The 16907-nt window shown below is 45.0% G+C and overlaps 3 protein-coding genes across 5 annotated transcripts; 2 read left to right on the top strand and 1 right to left on the bottom strand.

Moving 5' to 3' along the window:
• The first annotated feature begins 946 nt into the window (after positions 1 to 946).
• On the top strand, positions 947 to 5141 carry abracl (ABRA C-terminal like). Its single transcript, XM_040160302.2, has 3 exons — positions 947 to 1070; positions 2059 to 2124; positions 2699 to 5141. The coding sequence occupies exons 2-3, from the start codon at positions 2064 to 2066 to the stop codon at positions 2881 to 2883; spliced, it is 246 nt and encodes an 81-aa protein (XP_040016236.1). The 5' UTR covers positions 947 to 1070; positions 2059 to 2063; the 3' UTR covers positions 2884 to 5141.
• A 137-nt stretch (positions 5142 to 5278) lies between these two features.
• Positions 5279 to 12299, top strand: heca (hdc homolog, cell cycle regulator). Its single transcript, XM_040160299.2, has 5 exons — positions 5279 to 6404; positions 7795 to 8821; positions 9620 to 9786; positions 11357 to 11511; positions 11765 to 12299. The coding sequence occupies exons 1-5, from the start codon at positions 6257 to 6259 to the stop codon at positions 11927 to 11929; spliced, it is 1662 nt and encodes a 553-aa protein (XP_040016233.2). The 5' UTR covers positions 5279 to 6256; the 3' UTR covers positions 11930 to 12299.
• mtif3 (mitochondrial translational initiation factor 3) lies at positions 12219 to 15105 on the bottom strand. Of its 3 annotated transcripts, XM_040160301.2 has the most exons (5): positions 14851 to 15047; positions 14665 to 14695; positions 14082 to 14557; positions 13540 to 13691; positions 12219 to 13340 (listed from the first exon to the last, which is right to left on the bottom strand). In XM_040160301.2, exons 3-5 carry the CDS (start codon positions 14539 to 14541, stop codon positions 13059 to 13061), a joined length of 894 nt encoding a protein of 297 aa, XP_040016235.2. In that variant the 5' UTR covers positions 14542 to 14557; positions 14665 to 14695; positions 14851 to 15047; the 3' UTR covers positions 12219 to 13058. The 3 variants fall into 3 exon arrangements, with proteins under 3 accessions (XP_040016235.2, XP_040016234.2, XP_077949181.1); XM_040160300.2 differs by lacking the exon at positions 14665 to 14695 and having other exon boundaries at positions 15020 to 15105; XM_078093055.1 differs by having other exon boundaries at positions 14665 to 15048.
• Between the last annotated feature and the right edge of the window lie 1802 nt (positions 15106 to 16907).

Below are 16907 nucleotides of genomic sequence, written 5' to 3'. Positions count from 1 at the left end.
AGCAAACCGAGCAGCAGCATTAACTGTTGATACAATGCAGATGGATCCATGTTCCATTTTGTCAAGATACAAATTCTTATACCACCATCTGAATGTTGCAGCAGAAATTTATACTAAACTAAACAGAGCAGCTAACATTATTCCATCCATCAATCAACTTTCCTTCTCCCGGGGCGGGTTCACAACATGCTCAGCAGGCTCAGCCAGGTATACCAGCCCTTCAAGGGGCCAGACGAGGCCCTTGTACCCTCTAATTGTGAATACCCATTCTTAAGAATGACTGAACATCACTACATCTGAATGAATTACAGTAAGGATTTGTGCTATGGGATAGCTAGCTGGGATTGCTAATCTATTCATTTCCTCACTTAGATCATCTGCAAGTCATAATATTTTAATATCTTTGTTTATGATATACATGGAAATTGTGCATTAAAAACAAATATATAAAACATGTAGATACATATATATATATATATATACAAATGTGTTAAATTCAATGAGGTGTACAAATGTATTTTAACGAGGAGCTAATAAAAAACATTATGTTTACATTTAATTAGGGTTTGGATGAGAATAAAGGGAAATTAGGTTGCAGATACATTTGCCGAAAGGTGATCAAACAAAAAGCTATTGATATTTACAATATTTTAGAAATTAGTTTTAGAATGTCAGAAGAAAACTCTGCTATCGCCGCAAGAAATTTTAAGTACTTACATGAGCCTGAGAGATGAGTGACAGAGGTGAATGCGGAAAGGATGTTAGTTTTCGTAGTGTAAAATCAGGACATACAGCAATTAAATATGTTGTTTAAATAACCAAACTAACCTTTTTTACGGAGTTAGGATTTTATTTGGTCATAATGCCATGATGTTGAAAAGCCCAGTACAGTCGTTTGTGACATGCAGTTTAAAGTTTGGTTTGTAGTCCACAATTAATCCAAAGGATTTTGTGCACCAAGAGTGTAGGTGAAGTTTCCCAGCAGACCCTGAACGCAGCAGCAGTCACCACCGGAGCAGATTCCCCAGACAGCCGCCCGTCACCTCATCAGAAACAAGACGAATTAAAAGGTAAACACGTACACTTGGTGCAACATTTCAGCTGGTTCCGTGTTCACTTTAACAGCAGCGTTTCGTACACCCTGCCCGCCTAAAACTCCTCTCCTCCTCCAGCCGGTCATTTGTTAGAAGCTAACGTTACCGGCGAGCTCGTTTCTGCGGGTCATTTCAATACTTTCCATCGCACCTGAAGTTCCGTAAGACGTCTTTTGAATTGTGAATATCAACCCGCACCCAACAACGACCGCGAACCCTTAAAGACGAACGAATGACAACGGGGATTCGTGGTGCGGGGGAAGCTAGCTGAGTGCTAATCCATTCATTTCCGCATTCACGCTCGTCCGCCCTGTTGAAGCTTGTTCCGTTCAGTCCGCGTGCCGATCTTCCTTCTCTTCCTGAAGGTTTGGCACGCGCCAAGTAAAAGTAAAGTCGCATTTTCACTCATTTTAAAGGTCATAACGACCGTTTTCCCGTGTGAGGAGTCGCTTACTTCCAAACTCTGTTGAAATATGAATTGCTTTTGATCAAATAGTACATGGGGGTAGTAAAAAAATCACAATTTTTTGGATCCCCTCAATAATTTATTGCCTCTAATTGATATTTCGGCGTATAATTAGTCGCCAGGCGATCCAATTAAATACGAAATAAAATAACTTTCCATCATCTTAGTTAGTCAAGTGGGCCCGTGTCCGTGAAGAAAGTTTTTTTTGTCAATTTTTTTTACACAACCGATTGGGTATATTAAGCATAAGCCAATACAGTTATTTAAAAGCTTGAATATCAAAGCAGGCACTGTTTCCATGAAGCAATAGTTCACTAAAATGCGACTCTTTATATTGGACTTTGTCTCTTCCTACAATAGAGGGGCATGTATCGGGCCTAATGGCTCACACCCTACAGTGTTTGATTATTTCAGAAAAAAACGCAGATGAATTTTAAGCTAAAAAGTTAAACTGCGTTGATATATTGGTCACCTGGTGTTTTTTTCACCCTTTTTCAGCAACAATGGATGTGTCTCATGAAATCACACTGCTGGTGCAGGAGATTCAGCGACTCGGCAGTAAAAGTGAGTCCGTGCTGTGATTCTGTGATGGAGGACGATGTGTTTGATCTTCAAGTACTTGGGCGAAGCGGAAACCGTTTTGAAGCAGTTCATGCCGTGAATCTCAATAAACCGCAGACGTACAATCGTGAGATGTTGAAAGTTCCAGCTCACTGCTCTTGTGCAAAGACAAACGGACCAGCCTTCAGCTACTTGTATTCAGTCTTAAAATAACTCTCCACCAATGTTTTCAATGCGCTTTCTTTGGTGCCAGTGCTGCATTCTTTCAGTTGTTTGATTTTTTTTTTTTTTAAGTGAAATACTGAAATCTGAGATTCCGGCTTCTCGAAGGTCAATATTTGCAGCTTTTCTCAATGTGTGCTTTTATATTGTAAATTAAATATATTTGGGTTCTGGACAGTCTGTCATAGTCCAAACCAATCAAAATAAAATCCAATATTGACTTTAATTCTGTTTATGAACTACTTCAAAAAAGGTGACTGTGACGCTTACATGGGGAAACATAGATTGATACATGAACGCGCGGGTTGTCGACACTTTTTTTTGAATCGATCTATCAATGCGTCTCTTAATCCAGGTGCCGATGGTCAGACCAAAGTGAAGTTCGGCATCTTATTTAATGACGAACACTGTGCCAACATCTTCGAGGCGCTGGTGGGCACCCTGAGGGCAGCCAAGAGAAGAAAGCTGATCAACTTCGAGGGGGAATTGCTCCTGCAGGGCGTCCACGACAACGTCGACATCGTGCTGCTCCAGGAATGAGGCCAAAGTTTGTACCGGACGGTCTTCTAGCGACTCACCGCCTCCTCTGTGATACCGATCTGCTGCCGTTTGCCGGCTCGTCACCGAGCTTCTGTTTTCAGTTATCTTCCTTAATGTGCAGGGCTTAGTGTTTGAATTTAAACATATTGACTAAACAAATTCGTTCAGACAGTACGTAGGACCCGGCTGGCTTGTCTACATATGATTTCATTTGATTGCCCTTTGCCAAACGGTCTCACCAATTTTTTTTTAGTTTTTTTTTTTTTTTTTTTAGAGTATTTGGGGTTTTCAAGGACTAAAAAACTGCCACATTCCTGGTTTCAGATGACAAGGAATGTTGTGTTTCTCCTTTTTCGGGCACTGCTGTTATCGACCTCGGGTCTGAAATGTAACTTTGACTTTTAAGACCATAAACGCACAAATCAGTAATGTAATCTCTGTCAAATATTTATATCTTTTTCTGGGGGGTTTAATGCCTCCTGATTGTGTCAGGGTGAAGGACAAACAGAACAAGATACTTTGACAGATTTCAAAGTATCTCATCGCTTTTTTTAATTTGCGCACTCTGATCTTAACATATTGTTTGTACAAATGTTTCCTACGAAAGATTTTTTTTTTTGTGTCTTAACAGCCTCAAGTGGCCATTTGAGTTGAGATAAAATTAACTACAAATCATCATATCATTTGGGTTTCAGTTAATTTAGTGCTTTAGTTCTATCGGCTTTAAGACCACGCCAAGTAAGTTTCCACCCTCAGTGTCACCAAAAGTCATTTCCATTTATTGTTTACACGAGACATTTCAACTACCTCTTGTGGACATTCTAAAAAATACCTTATTAGACCAGTGCTTTTGGAAATACAATTTCTTCATAGAAATGACAAAGAAAAGTGCGTTTCAAGAAAGACTTTTCCACCTTTATGTATTTGATGCAATCTACTTGAGTAGTTTTTATTCCATCTTTTTACATGTGGTCCAAAGTGAATTTTCTCTGATAGACATACACTGATACACTAAAACTTGCCTTTTGTAAGAAACGTGATTGATGAGCAAACGGCGAATGTATTTCTTGTGCAATTTGTATTGAGGTATAATAATTACAGGCGGATTGGTGCCAGATGCAGAAGAAGAATTTGTGATGATTGACAGAAACAAAAATATGTTTAAAAGTGTCCTGTAGCTTAAATTATGTGTCTGTCTTGTGACACAAGATGTGCATTTTATTGTTGTATTAGTTTTCTTTCAATTTTAATTTACTGTCTGTACTGCAGGTTGGTTTACATTAAGCTTGTAAGGAGGCCCAAAGTAGTTAAAATGAACTAAATACATCATCTGAACAAATAGAGACTATATTAAAACAGGATTTTGTCAAAGAGTTTCAGCAATCTCTTTATTACCAATATAATTTCAGGTAGATTTTACAGTTTCACAGCGGTTGTCTGCTTTAGTGGATACAGCTGCGTGTTTGGTCACTTACCCGGCGCCACTCTTCCCATCTGGGGTTATCACCTAAAACACCAGCAATGTCCAAATATATTTGCCTGAAATGTACCATTTTTATGCTTTGCAGTCGTTCTGCTCACCTGCATAATGTCAAGATTTTATTGAAACAGCTTTCGGTCTCCTGCGCCTCATCTGCAAGTTCTCTGAGAACCATTTCACACTCCCTGCTGCTGCGTCAACCAAGCTCACTCTTTCTGCTCAGGTGTCTGCTGTTTTTTTTCATCTTTTACTTGAATTGCGTTTATTTTTTTCTTAACCCAATAGGAAGTTGTGCTCTGAACAACATCGTGGAACAACAATTTGTCTAAATGAGGAAAACTGAATGAGCTCAATTTGATGCTTATTATGAATGAAGCTGAAATGTAGCCTTGAAAACTAAAATGTAATCCTCAAGAGTACAGACTAATACAGCCGGAGTCTGAAAGGTTATGGAAATATGGGAGAACAGCAGGAGTGAGGAAGAAACACGCTGCTTGCATCACTGTTGAATTATCCTGCTGTGTGTGTGTGTGTGGATCATGAATGCAAATCACATCACAAGTTGACTCTTAGCGAGTAGGAAGAGTTATGATCAGACCAGTGCGAATACCTCAAGCCATTTCTGTGAACTTGTAGGCTGCCTGCAGGATGCGTTCATGTGCGTCATTACTGTCTTTTTGTATTGGCAATAACACATTCCTAAAAAAAAAAAAAAAAAATGTTTCTGTTACGGCGGAATAAACACAGGAATAAAATCTTTACAATTTGAAACCTTGAACCTGCTTTGTGGTGATTCTTATTGTCATTTTGTGTTTGTTTAATCCATTCTCACAGCCACGAGTCTTGTGATATCTATCAATGGTGATGCTCTGGAGGCGATTTGGTTCAACTGAAATGCCATTGACTGCTACACGGGCTCTTTGGTACAAATACTGCAGTGCTGTTCTGCTGTTTTTTTTGGGATCACTCCCAGGCTGATGAAGTATGTGCTGTCATAACAGCTAAATACAGTTATGTGATACTTATCAACTCCCAGTCTCAAGGCTCAGCCTGCTGCAATCATGTACAGTTGGAATATCTTACCCAAATATTATGGTAGATTCTTTGCGTTGTTGTAAGTGATGGAAAAGAACATTGGTTCAATACAATTACGAGGGCTGGAGTATTTCTACATAATACCACATACACATTATACATGTGTTTACTATCAAACTAACAGCTGTAGTTCCTTGTGCTGATTCATATTTAACCTTAATAGAATATTAAGCATTGCTAAAGACTAGAGTATAATGCAGCCATAATCATTTCCATTCCACTGGTACAATGTTTCATAATATAATACTCATGTAGATAGGTTGTGCTGTAATGAAGTAATGAGTACTGGTTAGGGACTAGTAAGAACAGTATATAGACAGGTAATAAAACACATATGTATACCGCTATGCAGGTTTGAATAGCAAAGGGTGAGTCATATTTTCTTGTGTCAATAAGTCTCATCTGTGTGTAAAAAAAAAGGGGGTGTTGAAACCATCAATTCCAACATTTCCCACATGCCTTGAATCCATCATCAGTCGTAGTCGGCCGACGCGGGGGGCGGGGTCCCGTGACGTCAGACGTTGAAGAAAACAGCAGAACAGGAATCAAAACAAGGGACGGACACGCCTTCGCTCTTAAAGGTTATAGCAGCTTATATTCTATAACCACTGCAGTAACTGCTGCATACAAACCTGCCTCACCCACGAGGACACCAATAACAACAACAACAACCCAAAGAAAAGCACTGCAAAAAAAAGAAGAAGCACTGCAGAAATGGAGTCCACAGAAATGTCCAACAGCGTTGACAGCAGCCGTCGATAGAGGTCGAAAACAACACTGACAGCCAAATCCTGTGCCATGCCCAACCAGAAGAACAACAAGGGAAAGAAAAGCAAACGCACGAACAGCAGCGGAGATGAGCAGGAAAATGGAGTCTGCGCGGCGGCAACAGGAGGCGCGGCGGCGGCGGCGTCGGCCGCTGCACCCAGAGCCGAGCGCCCGGGTGGTAAGAGAGGAAACCGACACAGACGTAGAAGTTTAGTGATGCTGCCTTCCTGCCGTGGAGGGGGAGGTAAAAGCTCTGTGCGACTGTGACATGCAAGCACTGCGACGCCGCATGAGGGAGGAGAAGGCTGCTGCCTCCTTCCCAGCGCGGAGAGAAGCGCGCCGCCAAAGTTCTTTTGCAAAATGGTTTGTTGGTCTCGTGTCGTCAGCGCGTATAAGCTGGTCCATCACGACCCGAGGCCTCGTATGGATTCACTGGGCTTTTGGTTGCTTGTGGTTGCACAGCAAGTAGACAGTTGGTATTTTAATCGACTGCATTGACATCTTGGTAAGATGTGGCTTGTTTTGGCGCAAGGAGACTAAAACGGGTGTAGCTGGTTGTGTCGGTTTTTAGAAAAAGAAGTATGAAAATACTCCTTGGTGACAAATACAGCCTCAATGAGGTTTAATGGCACAATGCAGCGCTCTTTTGAGGGACTCTTAAGTGGTTATTAATGTCGTTACATTTGGGTTTACTCGCAGGCCGCAGCTCCCTCTGTCTCTCTCTCCCTCTCCCTCTGTCTCTCTCTCCCTCTGTCTCTGTCTGTCTGTCTCTTGCTGTCTCTCTGTGCACTTTGTCCACAGCGTTTTGCGTCGTGTCCTTCCTTCTTTAAGGGAAATACTGACAACTCACTGCTTGTCTGCACTCAACTTCCCAAAGGGACTAACAACAGATCCTACATCTCATCTGTCCCATTATTAAGCTTTTAATATGTACTTAGGTATTCTTACATTTCTATAGGAAAACTTAAATGGACCACAGTTGTATGACTATTTTTATTTTCCACAAGAATTGGGTGTAGTGTACAGAATTATCATTGAGTGTGGAGTTATGGAACCATCCATTTTTTGTGAGAAAGCACAGCTGTGATAAAAGATAGAGGAAACTATTTCCCCCTTCATGCGCACACACACACACATTTCTTGGTTGCTCACATTTACTTGATTCCCATCCAGTTGGCAGTTGGATGGCCTTGTTAAATTCCATAAATCGATGGCTCACCGCATGTTGCGTTGTTGATGTGTAACTCTAGGATTTGTCTTGAGTCGCCTCTCTGACAAATAAAAACATTTGAAAGCATTATCATTTGAAAACGTCACCAGAGACATTTTTGAAAATCTATATTTTGATGTTTACTAAACCAAGCAGATTCATATACAAGAAAATGTATTATTAGCTGCAGCCCTAAATTAAAAGATAGAAGATAAAAAAATATTAAGATGCTGCCTTTTCCTTTCACAACGGACTAATCCTAAAAGTAACCGACTGATTAATAGACACGCGATGTCGGCTCAGTAAGACATTGTTGGGGGAAATGGCGATTAACACACAACAACCTCTTCCCACCCAGAGGGCCAGTGTGCGACCCCCCTCTGCTGCACCTTGGCCCGCCCCATCGACCTGGAGAAGGACGACTACCAGCGGGTGGTCTGCAACAACGAGCTCTGCCCCTACGGCAACTGGATGCACCTGCAGTGTTTCTACGAGTGGGAGAGCTCCATCCTGGTCCAGTTCAACTGCATCGGGCGCGCGCGCTCCTGGAACGAGAAGCAGTGCAGGCAGAACATGTGGACCAAGAAGGGCTACGACCTGGCCTTCAGGTTCTGCTCGTGCCGCTGCGGCCAGGGGCACCTGAAGAAAGACACCGACTGGTATCAGGTGAGGCGCATCCACGACGAGCGCAAGAAGAAGCCGACGGAGAGGAGCAGGAACGGGTCGAGCGGGGGGGCCGCGGGGCCCGGGGACGGGCTCTTTGACGAGCCCAAGAGAAGCAAGCCGCCGGGGGCAGCGGGTGTCGGAGGAGGTAGGCTGCTCCACAGGGCCTCGAGTCAGGACCTGCCTCGGAGACAGTCGATGGACCGTCAGAACTCTTCGGAGAGGGGAGCGGCGGGAGGATTCCCAGCGGGGGGGCCCTATTCTCTGGGGCCCCCTCAGAGGTCACCGTGTGACTCCCCGGGACAGTCCCCACCCACCGGTTTCCCCTTCTCCCCCACCGCCGTCTTTGGGGCGGCAGCAGGACTGCGAGGTTCCCGTCAGCTGGGGGAGTTCTTCAAACCCGCCGTCCACATGGAGCCGCAGAGGAAGCACCCGCTGGCCGGAGGGGCTCCGGGCCGGGGGGGCTGCTGCCCGATGGGGGCCTCCGGCGGCGGAGCTCACCTGGACCCGGGGTCCGTGATCCCCCTGCCGCTGCCCTTCGCCCTCCCGCTCCACCACCGGCTGGGCTCCGGGGGCGACGGCACGCACCCCCACCCGGTGCAGTTCCTGCGGAGGCTGGACCTCTCGGAGCTGCTCACCCACGTCCCTCGACACAAACTCAACACTTACCACGTCCGCATGGAGGACGATGCCCAGGCGGGCCAGGGAGAGGAGCTGCGCAGGTAAACGCCCTTTTCCCCTGGTGAGCCAACTGAGCTCACGTTAATACAAAAGTTCACTGTGTATGAAAAGAGACGTTCGACCAGTGCAGAGAGTCAATTACTCTTGACCGACAACGCGCAGCACGTTTCTCAGTAGTTTTAAGTCAATTTTGACGTGAGATATCGACTGTTGTGGCCGCAGCTTCTGGAGATACTGAAGTTCAGTCGAATTAACTCGAAGAGTAAAATGCCAACAAAAAGACGAATGACGATGACACTCAGTTCCTGTATGATGTGTACAGTGTAATAAGACTGGGTTGAAGTGGCTTAACTGCACTTTAAAGTTTGTGCGTTATTATAAAAAACAGATTTACTCACATTGATTGATAAATGTCTGATGAACATGTAACATGCATTTTATTTCTAGTGATTAAATATATTGACTTATGTGGGAAAACTCTTTCTGTCTTGGTACCATACTTGCCTAAAAAGGCGAGTCAATGAAAGCACTTTAAATTACACAAAGCAGTATAAAAAGAATATAAAAGCTAAAAGACATTGCCAATGATTGATTGTAGCTGTCTGATTTACTTTTGAATAAGATCGCCGTTCTTTAATTAGTACAAATTGAAATAACTGCTTTCTAAAGAATACTTTTTGATTTTATTCTGCGGTCTTTTTGGCTGTTACAGAACCGTAATCATCTTAATCCCTTTACGACGGCACAAGTTTCAGCCTGAACAGTTGGCACACAAACAACACTCCTCATGCGATGCATTGCTTCTAAAGACTCTTTTAAACTCTTGATTAAACCCGTAGGTTCATCCTGTCGGCCCTCAGCGCCAGCCAGAGGAACGTGGTCAACTGCGCGCTGTGCCACAGAGCGCTGCCCGTGTTTGAGCAGTTTCCTTTGGTGGACGGGACTCTGTTTCTCAGCCCTTCGCGCCACGACGAGATCGAGTACGATGTCCCCTGCCACCTTCAAGGTCAGACCTGCTTTCAGGAGCGTGGAGTGAGATACAAGTGCTTGAAGCTCCACTCTCCATATATCCTGACAGTAACCATTAGGAGTCCTGTTGTAAGCAGAAGTATGTTTTATTGCAGCGTTAAGCTGTCAGATGACGGATGTCTGATGAACACGTCTGATGGATTTTTGCTCTGTGGTTTGGATCGTAACACCCTTCAATCACGAGGTTGTCAGTTTGATCCCCGGCTGCTACCGTCTGAATGTCGTGGTGCCTTTGAGCAAGACAGCAGGCCGGAGAGCTTTACAGCAGCCAACAGCGGCTGAATGCTTTGGATGAGTTAAACGCTGAGGGGGAATACATGTACGAATATGACGAGTGTGAATACAGAGCAAACAGAGAAATAACAAAGCTTGTCAAAAGACAAACTTCTTTGCTCGACTACTTTAGTCTTTAGTGGACTACTTCATGGTGCCCTGAGGATGAATCCTATCGACTCTCATGGACCTCTGACCTCTTCCTCTAGGTTAGGCTGAAATTTCACAAATGCTGTTTGTCTGGATTGCCTTAAAATTAGATTGACATTTTTGGTTTTCGGAGAATGAATTGTAATAATTTGGATGAGGGTTTTTATTTAGCACCACCCAATGTTTAACATTTAAATGAGTCCTTTACTAACTAACAAATAACTGCAGAGTTGTACCTTTTTGTTTAGTGCAAATCAGCTAATATGACATGCCCAACTAAGAAGAGGAACACGGTAAACATTAACCTTTTAGCATCGTCATTGTGAACAAAACCCATATTACCATTTGTGAATTATATCAAATGTATTTGAGCAATGTTGTTTTTGTATTGCAGGTAACGTGTTTCATCTGAAAACTAACATGAATCAAGTAGTTTTATTTAGCTCTGAATTGGCTGAAAATCTGCTGTCAGGATTGTTCTGAAAAAACAGATAGCAACCATTAGTGTTATTCTGCTCAATCATATACTTACGTTCCATCTAAAACAATAAGGCTTTTTGCTGCCACAGTCCAGCATGAATGTGAATTAGCACATGACGCTTTTTGATGCACTCTTTGATATTTAAGCTGCTGATGAAATAATGATTCATTCAGCTTTTCATGCTTTTGTGTCAGGCGAAATATAAACGTTGGAAAAAGAGAAATGAAACATGCTGTGCAGTTGAGTGAGGTGGGATTAAAATCAGCTAGTTTATTCAACGGTTATTAACATCTAAGACCTTCTTGAGGAAATGCAATTGCATGTTTATTTTTGTTATTTAACAGCCATACTGGTGGCTCTCTATATGTGGCTCTGAATGCATTCCTGTTTACCGTGGGATGGACTTGGATGGAAAGCTGCATTGCTCTATATCTTCAGGTTGATGACGTTCAAAGCTCTTTAGGGAGCATAGCCTCAATACAAAGGGGGGGTATTTATCTTGGTCGCACTGAAGAAGGACGAATAGTGAGCCACGGGAGCAATTCAAAGTTTGTTTTTAAAATGTGCTCGCCTGATCAGCCCATTAGGTTCCTTTTTATTCCTTTAACGGCATAGCCTAACTTCACTTCTTTATTTCTAACAGGCCGGTTAATGCACCTCTACGCCGTCTGCGTGGACTGTCTCGAAGGCGTCCACAAGATCGTCTGCATCAAGTGCAAGTCTCGCTGGGACGGGAGCTGGCACCAACTGGGCACAATGTACACCTACGATATACTGGCTGCTTCCCCGTGTTGTCAGGTACGAAGGGAACTTCCTCACTACTATCGCTGACTAATGGAACATTTTAGCGTCTTTCAGCTCCTTGTTTCTACACCGTCATAGCAGCAGATCGACACTGTGCTGTTGGGCGACCATAGAGGGATGTAGTGGTGTGTATATACCCGCATACTCCAGGGCGTCCCCGCGTGCCGAACGTCCTCGGCCAAATGTCTCGCACAGCATTAATTTGACGTCCTCCTGAGTGACCTGCGTCCTCCCTGTGTGTCCTCAGGCTCGTCTCAACTGTAAGCACTGCGGGAAGCCGGTGGTGGACGTCCGAGTCGGGATGCAGTATTTCTCCGAGTACAGCAACGTCCAGCAGTGCCCTCACTGCGGCAACCTGGACTATCACTTCGTGAAGCCTTTCTCCTCCTACAAAGTACTCGAGGCTTATTGACAAATGCTGCGCGTGCAGGATAGTTAAGCTGCTTCTCTTCTCAATTTTTTTTAACACAATCTAGGAAAGATTTTATTTTTGTGGGGGGGCCTTAAGGTGATTTTATGTTTTATTTTTTCTCTCTTGTTTTCTTTTTTATGTATAGGGGGAAAAAAAGTCTAGTTTTCAATAAAGGAAGAAAAAAGAAAAAAACAGTATATCTCTGCAGTTAAAGAAAGGTGTTAATAAAGTGTGGAACTGACACACCAGTCAGGCAAACCCAGTTATCTGTGAGAAATGAATGTATCTGTATGCCAAAATTTGCTTTTATTTAACTTTTGTTTTTTACCAAAAATAAAAAGAGGAATCTCAAATAAAGCAGAGAAAAATATGCATTTGTGTTGGTTTGATATGTTCATCCCGAATAAACTTAAAACAGTGACAAAGTCCTCCATGCATTTTTAACTTGGAACATACAAATGACTGATTACTGATATATTTTTATTATCATCAACCACTCTTTGGTCGAAGACAGTCACAAGAAGGTGAACGTAGGTGCTGTCAACCTGTTCATTATTACATATTTGTGGCTAAAAAGTAAAAAATATATTCATTACATTTTGGGTTCAAACATCCGTTCTCAATGTCACATGTGAAGACTCAAACCCAACCCCGTCCCAAACAACTGGTCCATTCAGGTTACATTCACAGGACACGTCAAAGGGACATGGTGGTGAGAATATATTAAGTATATTTCCTTTAGTTTTTACCAACCTGGAATAAACAATCGTTGTGTTTTCAGCGGCCATGTTTCTACAGCAGCCAAACACCGGCTTCCGCATGTTTTGTTTTCGTCCTGTACTTCTCCTTCTCTTCAAATGAACCACTTTGGTTGCAACGTGCAACCTCCCCGCTAGATGCCGCCACATGCTACACGCTGCCCCCCCCCCTCAGGTAAAACGAGTGGATGGGATGTTTTCAAGTGCAGATGCATTAGAAGTGAGTCGGGCACAATACTGTAAAAACTGCCTTCTTCTCAAGCACAAGCAGTTTGGTACCAGCGCGGCTCTGCCACCTGTGACCCTTTGGTCCATGTTAAACACCAGCAACCTTCCACACATGAAGAATGGAGCCCGACTTCAATTAGTCGTTATGTCAGTGTTTTATTTGCATCGGAGTCCCGCTGTGTGGACCCTTCTGTAGTGTCTGTTTCGCTAACAGGAGGGACGGCCGCTCGGCTCTCAGGCGCTCTGGAGGTTGAGTCGTCAGACTGTGAAGGATCATCTTTATTCTTTTGTTTTTGTGACAGTTCCTTTGCTGAAGGCGGTCGGAGGACGCACATGGCCGCTTGACCGTCACGTATGGCTTTTGGTTTGGAAACAAATCCGACCATCGCCTCCATTTGCTGCACTATCTGCTCCAGATTTGTATCCTGTGGAAAAATGTAAAACGATGCTTTTTTGTTACCATGAAATCCCTCACGCTCTCAACCATTAAGGTTAGAATCAACAACCCCGTTTGGGGAAAAACAAGTATTTTCTCTTCGGTTGGATTTTTAAGAGCAGTGAAAAACTATTTAGCCTGAGCCTGTTTTGGCAACGTCTCGGTGGACGGAGACGTTTGATCCTCACCAGGTTGACGGCAGATCCCCCGCGGCCCGATCGCAGAGTGATTCTAACGTGGTTCTTCTTCTCCAGCCAGCCCTCCACCTTTTTCAACTTGGTGGACAGGTCGTGAGGTGCGATGCCCGATGAAAAGGTGAGCTCCTTCACCTGCACGGGGGCTGTGGACACAACACATGCTGCACGTCTCCTCATGTTTCATATGTTTTTCCGAGATCTGTTGAATGACGATGAAACTGCCAGGATGCTGGTTTACAGTGAAGAAACATTTTGACCAGATCTTAGTTGGAAACGATTTAACGAATAACTAATAGATAAATAATCTGTACATCCAAGCTGAGGTGAAGCCGCAGCTGTGAAGGTTTTAACAAATGTAAATCAAAAAGTGTAAAATCAGCTCCCAATGTGTAAACAACAACGTGTTTTTAAGTAAAAAGCAAAGATATAACAACTATCATCCTTCCATCTTCCTAACTTGTTAATCATCTAATGACCCCCCAAGGAGACATCGTGACATCATGAATTTGGGTCCCTGACGCGACGCCACACACCTGCTTTTGCTTTCTGTTTCTCCCGCAGCCTCAGCTGCTCCTCGTGGATCTGTTTGCCGCTCATCAGCCGGTAGACGGGGGGGTCTTTGCGTTCACTGAGCAGCACCAGTTTGAGCCCCCGCTCGTCCAGGACTCTGATCACGTCTGCACGGTGCATGGTGCCCAGGTTCTCGCCCGTCTCGCTTATCACCTGTACCTCGCGGTGGGGGATCCTACGGCCGACGGCGCCGATCGTGCCGTGAGCTTTGGGGTCGTGCTTTGTTTTCCTCTTCGGCGCGGCAGCCTGCTCCGTGTCGTCCACAGCCGTGCAGAACGGAGACCACCTCCAGGAGGAGGCAGGGACGTCCGGCCGGTCCCTGGGTAGCGCCAGTCGTGCCGCCGGCGCCCAGTGGCCCTGGCGGCCGCCGCACGCGGCCCTCAGCGTGCGGCTCAGCATCCACCTCGCACAAGCTGCAGACATGTGTGCTGGATGTTTCCTGGCGGGAAAGAAGACAAATACAGAGGCCAGATCGTTATGTTGATTATGTGAAACAACATAACGTTACATCACCAAAAAGGCCACGACTAGGGGTAAAAACAATACCTTTTATCATGAGGTAGGCTTTAAACTATCCCTGAAAATGACGTGACAGGTGAATGTAAATAACTTATTCACGTATTCACACGCAAGCACAGTTTAATATCTCATTAAAAAAAATATTTTCCTTTCTATTTCAGTTTGTGAAATAATACGTTTAATACTGAACTTGCTGTCAGTGTCCTCTCTTACATTTACTTTATTCATCGGCACAATGCGCCTGGTGAGGAATCAAACACGTCAACATTCAGTTCCGCTTTAGCTCGCGCCTATCTGTACAGGGACATCCGTGTCTTCCGCGATGTCCGAGTGTCCCCTTGTTGTCCGGTCGACCTTAAGCGCCGTGGCGCAGTTGACTCACCGTGGATCGCCGTCGCGGGTTCACGCTGCAGCCTGCGGGGGGGAGACGCGTCCTCTTCCGGCATGCACTTCTTCGCTGGAGGCCGCGCAGCGGAAAACCCGGCGACGCCGCCCCCTCGTGGACAGAGCGAGACGGGCGGCCGCGTCATTAAAGGGGACCAAAGGGCCTCCCACGCAAAGGCTGTTTGACCTGTGTGATCTCACTCTACAGGGAGTATTACTTCGCCATGTTTTATTGAGACGTCTGTCTATGGGGGGGAGAAAGGATGTGACTAATTGTTTGATGAGGGGTTGGGCTGCGTGTTGCTACCGCGATGTGTGCCGGACCATATTTCTTGGTATGATGCCAAAGACATCCTCTGGGGATCAGGTTAATTGGGGACTTTAAATTGCCCGTGAATGTGAGTGTGAATGATTGTATGTCTCAAAGATTAAAATATTTGTATTGTCATTTACACACTGTTTACACCCTGTGTATTGAAATTCTTGTACTTGCCTTTCCGGAAAGCCGACCAATTTTAAAATTAAAATAAGAATAAGAATACAATATTAACATTATATATAGCTGTTGATGGCTCTAATGGCAGTGGGGGAAAAAGAGTTTTTCAGTCTGGTGGTCCTGCATTTGGCACTTCTGTACCTCCTGCCTGAGGGTAGAAGCTTGAACAGACCATGTTGGGGGTGGGTGGGATCTTTGAGAATGGAGGCAGCTCTCCTGTGAACCCTGCGGTGATAGATGCTCTGCAGAGAGGGCAGTGCATGGGGTCTGATCTTTTCTGCTGTCCTCACCACTCTCTGCAGGCGTTTGCGGTCCATTGTGGATGTGCTGCCGTACCACACGGTGATGCAGCTGGTCAATATGCTCTCCGTGATGCAGCTGTAGAAGTTGCTGAGGATCTTAGGAGACATCCCAAACTTCCTCAGCCTCCTCAGGAAGTACAGCCGCTGTTGAGCCTTCTTGACCAGCTGTGTTGTGTTAAGTCTCCAGGTGAGGTCCTCACTGAAGTGGACCCCGAGGTATTTGAAGCTGCTCACCCTCTTAACTTCAAGGTCCTGGATGAAAAGTAGTTGATGAGGTCTCCTCTCCTTCCTCATGTCCACTATCAGCTCCTTGGTCTTGTCAGTGTTGAGGGTGAGGTTGTTATCCTCGCACCAAGACACCAAACAGGCCACCTCCCTCCTGTATGCCTCTTCGTTCCTCCCAGTAATGCGTCCTATCACTGCGGCGTCATCAGCAAACTTCAGGACGATGTCATCCTCGTGGGAGGCGACACAGTCGTGGGTGAACAGGGTGTAGAGGACGGGGCTGAGGACACAACCCTGTGGGCTGCCGATGTTGGTGAAGATGCTGGCTGAAGTCCTGTTTCCAATCCTGACAGACTGAGGCCTGCCAGTCAGAAAGTCAAACAGCCAGTCACAGAGGGTGGGGTGCAGAGTGTGGAGAGTTTATGGATGAGTTTGTGGGGGACGAGCGTGTTGAAAGCGGAGCTGTAGTCGACAAAGAGCATCCTAATGTAGGAGTCCTTGTTTTCTAGGTGAGAGAGGGAGTAGTGGAGGGCAGCAGCTGTGGCGTCTGAGGCAGACCTGTTGCGCCTGTAGACGTACTGCGGGGGATCCAGGGTGTCCGGTATGCTGCTCTGAATGTGGCACTGTGTGTCTCTGTGTTGCCCTGCGATTGGCTGGCGACCAATCCAGGATGTACCCTGTCTATCGCCCAAAGTTGGCTGGGATGGACTCCAGCCCCCCCGCGACCCTGTGTGCAGGATAAGCGGTTTGACAATGGATGGATGGATGGATGTTTGTAAAGGGAAATGTGTTGTTTTTAGCACCTTTCACTGTTATTTTGGTGATTTGAACTCTCAGCCGTTTGTTGTTTTCTGTTGGTATTT

Source organism: Gasterosteus aculeatus, chromosome 18, assembly GCF_964276395.1.
Source record: "Gasterosteus aculeatus chromosome 18, fGasAcu3.hap1.1, whole genome shotgun sequence".
Classification (NCBI taxonomy): domain Eukaryota; kingdom Metazoa; phylum Chordata; class Actinopteri; order Perciformes; family Gasterosteidae; genus Gasterosteus; species Gasterosteus aculeatus.
This window is presented reverse-complemented; position numbering and strand designations above follow the sequence as displayed.

Coding starts and splice junctions, on each gene's coding strand:
- abracl (XM_040160302.2), top strand. CDS start 2,064: ATGGATGTGTCTCATGAAATCACACTGCTGGTGCAGGAGATTCAGCGA. Junction 2,125..2,698: donor TCAGCGACTCGGCAGTAAAA/GTGAGTCCGTGC, acceptor CTCTTAATCCAG/GTGCCGATGGTCAGACCAAA.
- heca (XM_040160299.2), top strand. CDS start 6,257: ATGCCCAACCAGAAGAACAACAAGGGAAAGAAAAGCAAACGCACGAAC. Junction 6,405..7,794: donor CAGAGCCGAGCGCCCGGGTG/GTAAGAGAGGAA, acceptor CTTCCCACCCAG/AGGGCCAGTGTGCGACCCCC. Junction 8,822..9,619: donor CAGGGAGAGGAGCTGCGCAG/GTAAACGCCCTT, acceptor TTAAACCCGTAG/GTTCATCCTGTCGGCCCTCA.
- mtif3 (XM_040160300.2), bottom strand. CDS start 14,541: ATGTCTGCAGCTTGTGCGAGGTGGATGCTGAGCCGCACGCTGAGGGCC. Junction 13,692..14,081: donor GAAACAGAAAGCAAAAGCAG/GTGTGTGGCGTC, acceptor TTGTGTCCACAG/CCCCCGTGCAGGTGAAGGAG. Junction 13,341..13,539: donor GGGGATCTGCCGTCAACCTG/GTGAGGATCAAA, acceptor ATTTTTCCACAG/GATACAAATCTGGAGCAGAT.